At 37.7% G+C, this 9461-nt stretch overlaps 1 protein-coding gene across 5 annotated transcripts in view; it reads right to left on the bottom strand.

Moving 5' to 3' along the window:
• Positions 1-9461, bottom strand: part of mettl15 (methyltransferase like 15) — a 92583-nt gene that overhangs the window by 53653 nt on the left and 29469 nt on the right. For 4 of the 5 annotated variants that reach the window (XR_007263964.1, XM_048607059.1, XM_048607058.1 and 1 more), the window contains exon 2: positions 5743-5879. Coding sequence is in view for 3 of the 5 variants with exons in the window: in XM_048607058.1 (XP_048463015.1) it covers positions 5743-5879 (137 nt within the window). In the remaining 2 variants the exon portion in view is untranslated. Of the gene's footprint in view, positions 1-5742; positions 5880-9461 lie in introns of those variants that run through there. The other variant, XM_048607060.1, reaches the window with a different exon arrangement.

The following is a 9461-nucleotide window of genomic DNA, read 5'->3' as shown; positions in this document are numbered from 1 at the left end:
CAGTGTGGAGCTGGAGGAACACAGCATGCCAGGCAGCATCAGAGAAGCAGGAAAGGTGATGTTTCGGGTCGGGACCCTTCTTCAGAAGACCCTTCTTTCTGAAGAAGGGTCCCGACCCGAAACGTCAGCTTTCCTGCACCACTGACGCTGCCTGGCCTGCTGTGTTCCTCCAGCTCCACACAGTGTCACCTCTGACTCCAGCGTCGGCAGTTCTTACTATCCCCTTTCTTTTGCTTCTGCACGATTGCACAAGCTGAAGCTGCAACCCATCTGCAGTTAGTTAGAACAGGCAGAAGTTTTTATACTTATATCAAATGTCACTGCATCAGAATTGCTACTATATTTACCTCACACTGTTGTCAGTTAATTCAAGGTTGGATTGCAAATGCATGTAGACAGTATGCACAGCAGAAGCAATAAGGATATCATAGCAGTTAGTTTTTATTAAAGAAGTGTTTTCAAAATGAATTGTAGATTCCATAAATCTGGAAAAAAAAAAATGCTAACAGTTGTACAGTACCGAGACTTTTTGTCATTGCTTTTCTGTATTTTCTTGCAAATTCTCACAAGATGCCCTTGTCTTATACCCTTATTATGACTTATAGAGTTAAAAAATTGACCAGCAATTTACAAGAAGCTTTACATTATTTTTCCAAATGACTGGTTGGTACGCATGGGACTTATGCATATGTCTATACTTGAGCTAACCCAGATGAGAGTGAATCTTCAGCTTTCTTTACAGCATCAGTGACCTTCTGCTGAATGCAGCTTAGGACAGTTTCCCTGCACAGATCAGTAAAACTCCCGGTGGATCAACTGGGTCCATTTTGCACACAGTAACTGCGGGTTTAAGTGCTGACAATGTATTTGAAGCTTTAAATAAGAACAGATAAAGCACAAAGAAGCTTTACTCTGATTGAATAACAGAAGCCAAAATAAAAATAACATGGTGCAATGGTACCATTACAAAACAAATTAAAAGTTTTTTGACTATGTAATACAAAAACAGTCAGGAGTCAATTCAAATTAATTTATCAATCGATATACCATTTTCTGCAAATTTCCTTTGTGCTTTTAATTTGTTCTCTTATGGGATGTGGACATCACTGGCGAGAACAGAACTTTGTGGCCATTCCTAATTGCCCTTGAACTGAGTGACTTGCTACACAATTTCAGAAGGCAGTTAAGATTTAGTTGTGGAATTGAGTTACATATACACCTGACCAGGGGGGCAGAAAGCAGATGGATGGCAAATTTCCCTCCCTAATATATCGTAGTGAACCAGATGAATTTTTGAAACCCTCATGATGACCGTTATCAATATCCTTACAGCAGACAAGTCCAAAGGAGGATTGAGGTGTATAAAGTTATGAAGGGCACTGGCAAGGCAGATAGGGAGAAAGTTTTTTCCCCTCTGTAGAAGGGTCAATAATCAAGGTGGCACTATTTTTAAGTAAGCAGAGGGCGGTTTAGAGGGATTTGAGGAAGAATTGTTTCACCCACAGGGTAGTAGTTATCTGGAACTCATACCTAAAAGGGAGGTAGAGGAGGGAACTCTCAAACCATTTGACAAATATTTAGATGCGTACTTGAAACTCCATTGCATACAAGGCAACAAGCCAAGTACTGAATTTTTGATGGACGTTTGGTGACCAATGTAAACTCAATGGAGCGAAGTGCCTCCTTCCATGCTGTTAGAACTCTAGAACACTAATGGAATAGTTTCTAATTCCAGATTGTAAAAGTTGGTAAAAGACCACATGACAATTCACTGGGAAAGTGCTGAAGTAATTCAATACACATAAAACGCCATAACAATCAAAGAAAGATCTTAAAATAAATAAGCATCAGACTGAATTTAAATTCTGCATCACTAGAGCATTAACTTGGATTACTGATCCAGTGACATTACATTTGTAGTGCCTTAGCCATAAGTTATTTCAGCCGTTGGAGCTGCACAGCAAAATATTTAGTACTTTCAAGTCAAAAAAAGGAGTAATAAGAAGAACAACTTTTCTAACATTTTTCCTCCACAACCCTATTTTTGAGGCTACGTTTATGGACAATGCCACAGATATGTGGAGTACAGCACAAGGACATACAGAATCACATTGTTGTAATCAAACGCACATCACCTGAAACTTAGAACAGGAGCTCAGCACATGAAAATGTGGACAACAGTTTAACTACTCTATTCACAAAATAAACTTTGTGTCACTTAATCAACTGACTCAGATTTCACTCCTCAAGTCTTGCAACTGTTGAAAGACTTTGCTGTTCCTTTTGTCTTCTGGATTCCCTTCCTCTGGATTTCCAGAACAATTAACCACCACTCACCAACATTACACCATCAGCAGGAGTTCAGGGGTTGACAGGAAGAAACAAATCTGAGTCAAAAAATATATTTACAGAAACAGAATTCAATTGGTGTCATAGAGACCAAAAACCTCACATGCGCAAATGACTTGGAAATGGGAGGAGCAAGGGACCTGGGTTTCATTGTACACCAGCCACTGAAATTAAGGATGCAGGTGCAGCAGGAGGTGATGAAGGCAAATTATATGTTTGCCTTCATAGTGAGCGGATTTGAGTACAGAAGGGATGCCTTGCTGCAAACGTTCAGGGCCTTGAAAAAACCACACCTGCAGTATTGTGAGCGGTTTTGGTATCCTTTGTGGATGAGGGAGTGCAAAGAATAGTTACCAGACTGATTCCCGAGATGGCAGGACTCCCCAGTTGAACTCTTACTCTTATCAGTATTTTAAGCTGAATATGGATTGTAAAGTGATGCACTCAGGGGATTCGTGCCTTGTCTACATTGACTGTCAGACAGTCATCCACTCCCTACATCGTTGAGCTACAGGATAACCAATTCTAGAAACATGCTATCTAATAAACTCACAGCTTTACAGGTGGACTGCCAGCTACTCAAGCCACAAAATCTGTGATTCATGCTCCTCCAGCTGACAACACTTCTACACATGTGACTGTCGGGGAAGTGAAGTGGCCTGGAGCTCCCACATGATGCAAGGTATTCTCTTCAAAAGTGAGGTGTCCCATCAAGCCCTTGATAATTAGTCTAATAATTGACTTAAAAGAAATAAAATTAAAGCTAAAGAAATAAAAAGACTAACGAGCTACTCATCAATGGGTTGCTTCCTTTGAGCCAATATCACCTTATCTTAAGGGGAGCGTTGTGGAGAATAAATTAAAATTCTCTTACTTAATTCCTTCAGATTTTTACTTACTGAAAATATGAAATGCTTTAGTGTTATCTCTTGTTTTGCAATTTAAACATTATCCCCTTAGATCTAAGTAATTACTTTAACATTGTAACTATATAATGAATAATAAAATTGACTTTACTTTTTTATCCTAATTAATTCACTTTGTATTAACCTTACAGATGATTAATTTAACTTAAGTGAAAATTTACATGTGTCCCAAGTGACTTATCGTGCTGTGATGTCACTTTAAGCCAAGCCACTATTGCTGTAGTTAATCCTGCATCAGATCACTTAGTGCAATGAAGACTAGGACCTTTGTTGTGACCATGAAAAGCAGCACATATATCCAGCAAGCAATTAGTTCTGTTAAAATGACATCTCTGTTTATTGACTTCTTGTATTCTATACACCATTGTTCCAAATATGCCAGAATCAAAGAAAAAAATGCTGGTACATCAGCAAATCTAGCATGTTGCACAAGCATTGGTTCCTACCTCCAAGAGGAACCAGATTTAAATTAAATTTCAAACATGTCAAGTACTGCTTTGCTTCTGATAACAGGGATGGATAATATTGGCACATGCTCATGCATAATTACGTACCCTTTTGATCAGGAAGTTTTGAGTCCAAATCTACACTACCAGAGTTTAAAGTTTTGACTGGCAGTACTGAATTTATAGTCTGAAGAAATTAACATTTACACTCAGACTATACAAGCTTTGGAATGGTGACACATAGGAAAGGTTAAATAAAAACCAAAAGAACTGCGGATGCAGTAAATCAGGAAAAAAGGCAGAAGTTGCTGGAAAAGCTCAGCAGGTCTGGCAGCATCTGGAACAGAAAATCAGAGTTAACATTTCGGTCTGGTGAACCATCCTCAGAACTGATACTAGCTGGGGAAACATCGGTTTATATGCAGAAATAGGGAGGGGGATGGGATAGGGAGTAAATGATAGGATTGTGCCCGAAGAGAAAGAAGAGCAGTTGGATAGACAAAGGAGTTGATAATGATCTGGCTAGGAGGGTGAGTAGTTGTTAAGAGGTCGCCTGGTGTGCAAAACTGTTTTCAAAGAAGAGTTCTCAATGTTTACGATAGAGACTGAATCATCAAGGCCTTCAAAAAAGCTGAACAAGCTACAGCAGAGTAGGATAACATCTAGTCGCCAACACAACATGTAACCTCACACTATTTTCATTAAATAAAACAAATTTATGGTTTATTCTTGTAAAAGTGGTAAAAGACCACATGACAATTCACTGGGAAAGTGCTGAAGTAATGCAGTACACATAAAACGCCATAACAATCAAAGAAAGATCTTAAAATAAATAAGCATCAAAAACTATTGTAAGCTTCAAAACCACCACATTTGTAGGATTAGTTAGTATTATAACTTGTCACAATGCTCCTGGATTCCATTTTTCTCTAGCGCTTTACACTTAGAATCATCAAACAAACTTCACTTATTGCTCCTTGTGATGGTGGGTGTGTGATTTATATAAATTTTAATATCATTTATTTTTGAGTTTGGATTTTTGATTTTTGAACTAGTAGCATATGGGGTTTTGTGTGTCTTAAGGGGTTTAATGGTTAACTTCTAAGTTTTCTATAGCCAAATGTGATTTCTTTCAGAGCAGTTTGAGAGAGATAGCCTCCAAGAACTAATGGGTTTTGGATACATTGGAAGAATTTACAAGCAAACAAAACAGACAATGTAATACATTAGGCTTTCTGATGGAAGCGTTTGGATGCAGCTTTTTTAAAGCTTGGGGTAAACACCATACAGCCTGAACCTTTAAATTTTAGTTTCAGTTTGAAGCAGTTCTGCAGAAGGCTCAGCTGAATTTGGATGTTTAAAGCAGTTGCTCCTGGGAAAAGGTGAAGATCATTTAGATTTGGTAAAAATAGATCACCTTAGATAAGGAACTTCGCAATGCTTCCAGACCAGAAGTATTTGGATAAAACCCTGACAGAGTTAGTTGAAGCTGTATAAATGCTCCAGAAAGAAGCAATCAGATTCTTCAGTCTGAAAATTGAAGTCACAATTAAATTAAGGCTATAGAGGTGATAGAGCATTATAAAAAGTATTTTTGGAAAACGTAGTGTTTTTGAAGTCTGTGAAGCACTGTCTTTGGAATTAATGGAATGATATTTTAATGCATTTCAAAATCTTTAAATTTGTTTAATTTATTCCATTTTATCTTAATTTATTCTACGTAACAAACTTTTGTTTCATCATCATCTGCAATATTGTATGCTTATGTTTCAGTGTGAGATCACTTTGTTTCAAACCAGCAAAAGAAAATCCATCATGCCCGATTTCATTCTGAAATCCGATTTGTCCAGTAATAACTTTAGTTGGAAACATCATGAAGCAATTCATTAAAAGGCCATTTTAATCCTGCATTTTTCTAAAAAATCCTAGTAAATTTAGCAAAACTGATTCTCACTGTTAGAATGTATCGGCAAATTTATATAGGTCTTAAAATTTTAATATTAAACAACAATGTTACTTACTGATACATCTGGGAAACCTGTTTTGCAATTTCATGTGCTATTGGATCTCTGTCCAAGGCAAACACCGAGATGTCAGAAGCTTGGGAAAGGATCATTTTTGTGTGGCCTCCAGCCCCAAAAGTCATATCTAAAAATGTCTAGAAAAAAAATGGCAAAATATGTCAAATAAATTAGAGTAAGAAAATATTCGAATGAAGCAATACTCCAAAAGTCCTACTTTCCCAACACATAGAAAACACAAAGCATTCTCCAGTTGAAAATAAACCTATTTGTTTAAGTGAACATGAGCAGATGAAAGCTATATACACAAGTGGGCAGCAATGGGCTTCTCTTCATCTTTAAATTAGTAAACAGCTCCTTCAAACAGTGAAAGGCATCTTTTCTCCATTCTAACCAGCAAAGTGAGGAAAATATTAATTAATTTCCTGTTGAGAAGCAATTTGGGATTTCCACAAATCCATAATGGAACATTCATTTCTGGCCAGCAATGTAAGAACCGACCTCTATTGGTTATGCGGATTTCTAGTTTAACCTGAAATAAAGAGAGTCAACTGGCTTGCTTTCCATTTTTATATCAGTGGGGTTCAGTACATGCTGGACCTCAAATATGATATTTAACCCCATGAACCTGTTCTGCCATTCAATAGAGTCATGGCTGATATCTGGCCTAACTCTGTATACCTACTTTTGGGCCACTTTCCTTGAAACTTTTACTTAACAAAAAAAAACTCAGATTTAAAACTAACAAATGATTAAGCATCAACTGCCTTTTGTGAAAGAGAGTCCCAAACTTCTATCAACCTTTGTGTGTAGAAATGCTTCCAAACATCTTTCATGAATGATCTGACCCTAAATTTGTAAACTATGGCCCGTGGTTCTAGAAACTCCAAACATGATAGCGACCCTATCTTTTCCTGTTAATATCTTGAAGACTTTCATGGCCAACACTTTTATGGACTTTAAGTCCATAAAGCATACTTCCATCTTCTCTCAGGGAAATTACGGATGGACAATGGTCACTGGCGCAATTAGTGATGCCCACATTCCATGACGAATATAAAAGGAAATTTGGAAATGTTTACTGGTCTGCAGGAATGAAGATCAGTGAACTCTTCCTTAGTTCACAACAGAGTAGATCAGAATATTAGAAAGTGGCAATACAGCAGTGTGAGAAGGTAAATTTTTGGCCAAATTTAAATTAATTCCAATACAGGTAGGCTTAAAATTGCCCTTCATAATGGGTGATTTCATAGAAACCTACAAAATTCTAACAGGACTAAGTCAGAGTAAACACAGGAAGGGTGTTCCCACCAACTAGGGAGTCCAGAACCAAAAGGTCACAAACTAAGGATATAGGGATAGGCCATTTAGGACTGGGGTAAAGACAAATTGTTTTAACCAGAGAGTAATGACCCTGTGGAATCTCTCTGCTCAGAAAGTGGTTAAGGCCAAAAGATTGAATATTTTCAAGGAGTTAGAAATTGTTCTGAGGGCTAAAGGGATCAAAGGGTATGCAGAAAAAGCAGGGACAGGCTACTGAACTGGATGATTAGCCATGATCACATGGAACGGCAAAGCAGAGTTGAAGGGCTGAATAGCTTGCTCCTGCTCCTATTTTCCATATTTCTATGTGAATCACTCCAAATAGCGAAGGGTTTGGGTAGATGAAGCGGGAGAAGAGTTGTGAAATCGGATAAAGGAGTAAAAGTTCAAAAACAAAATAAGTCCAGTTTTGTAAGTAGACTGCCAACACAGTAAACACTCACAAAATATTGCAGCAGAAGACTGCACATTCCTCCACATAAAAATTAGTCATAAAAGATTCATTCAAAAAGCTTTAGCATAAACAACTCTGCACGCCCACTGCTGTTTAGTTTTTTTTAAATGAAGAAGAGATCAAGCAAGAGCATATACAAATAAAAACCTTTCAAAAAATGACATCAAGTTTTTTTTGTAAATTCATTCTCATGATGCGAACATCACTGGCTGGGCCAGCATTTATTACCCACTGCTAATAGTTAAGAGTCTTTACTGTGGATCTGGAGTCACATATCGGCCAGACCAAGTAAAGATGGCAGTTTCCTTCTCTAAAGGACTTCAGTGAACCAGATAGGTTTCTTCCCCAGCAATTCACAACAGTTTCACTTTTTTAATTTGCTCATGGGATGAGGGTGTTGCTAGCCAGGCCAGCATTTATTGCCAATCCGTAATTGCCCAGAGGGCAATTAAGAGTCAACCACATTGCTGTGGGTCTGGAATCACATGTAGGCCAGACCAAGTAAGAATGGCAGTTTCCTTCCCTAAAGGACATTAGTGAACCAGATGGGTTTGTTCCAACAATTGATAATGGATTCATGGTCATCATTAGACTCTTAATTCCAGATAATTTTTATTGAATTCAAATTCCACCATCTGCCATGGCGGGATTCAAACCCAGGTTCCCCGAACATTATCTGGATTATCAGTCCAATGATAATACCACTAGGCCATCGCCTTCCCACGTCCATTCATGGTTACTATTAGACTTTTAATTCCAGATTTTTTTTCACTCTTCTGCACCCTGTCCAAGGCTTCCACATCGTTGCTATTTTGCGACAACCAGAACTGTGCACAATACTCCAAATATGGCCTGATCAAAGTCTTGCAACATGACTTGTCAGATAAATAAGTACTTATCTCAACTAAAATTATTTTTATAAAGCACCTTTAATGTCGAAAAAGCATCACAAAGATACTTCATTGTGGCCTAGGAAAAGGTTCAGAGATATTTAATCATTTAATTTAGTAAAACAGTTAATTCAACATAAATTAGATTTTCCACATCCACCTGGAAAGACAATGCATTTTCAATACAAATAAGCAGCGAATATTTCAGAATAGCTCAGACAACAGTTAGAAAGTAATTTTACCACCTACACAATTCTGATCAATTACTTTTAAACAGCTTTACTTGTCACAACAGAGTTTCACTAAATACATCTTCATTCTTGCAAGAGCAAGGTAATTCTGTTTCATATGAAAACACTTACATAATATTTATTCATCACGATCACATAAAGGAATTTACTGCACAAGAGTGATAAATTTCTAGGATCTAATACTGTTGAAAAATTCTTTTTTAAATATGAGCCTTGTTTCCGGTGTAAGGTATTCTAGACATTCACAACCCTTTGAACGAGAAAATTTCTCCTGATCTTAGTCCTATTTCATCAGCTCCTTATCCTGAGTCTATGACTGGTATTTTAGATTCCACAGCAAGTGGAAACAATCTTGCAGCAGGTACCCTGTCAAGCCATTTCAGAATCCTGTATGTTTCAATGAAATCATCTCTAATTCTTCTATACCCCAGGGAATGTAAGCCAAATTTACTCTTATTGTAGGAAAAATCCCTCAACCCAAAGATAAATTTAATAAACTGTAACTAACCATCTCCACTGAAAGTCCTTTCCTCCTCACATCACAGTCAATACCTCAGCCACGGCATTTTGCATGGTCTTTTGACTCCTGAGATTTTTTGAGGAAGTGATGAAGACAATTGATGAGGCTAAGGCAATTGATGATGTCTACATGGACTTTACTAAAGCATTTGACAAAGTCCCTTATTGTAGGCTGGTCCAGAAGATCCAACTGCACGGAACCTATGGTGAATACGCAAGTTGGATACAAAATTGGCCTAGCCATAGAAGACAGAGGGTGGTTGTGGAGGGTTGTTTCCCTGA

The sequence above is a fragment of the Rhincodon typus genome, chromosome 17, assembly GCF_021869965.1.
Source record: "Rhincodon typus isolate 14 chromosome 17, sRhiTyp1.1, whole genome shotgun sequence".
NCBI lineage: Eukaryota > Metazoa > Chordata > Chondrichthyes > Orectolobiformes > Rhincodontidae > Rhincodon > Rhincodon typus.
The sequence above is the reverse complement of the archived record's forward strand: the minus strand, read 5'-3'. Positions and strand labels throughout refer to the sequence as shown.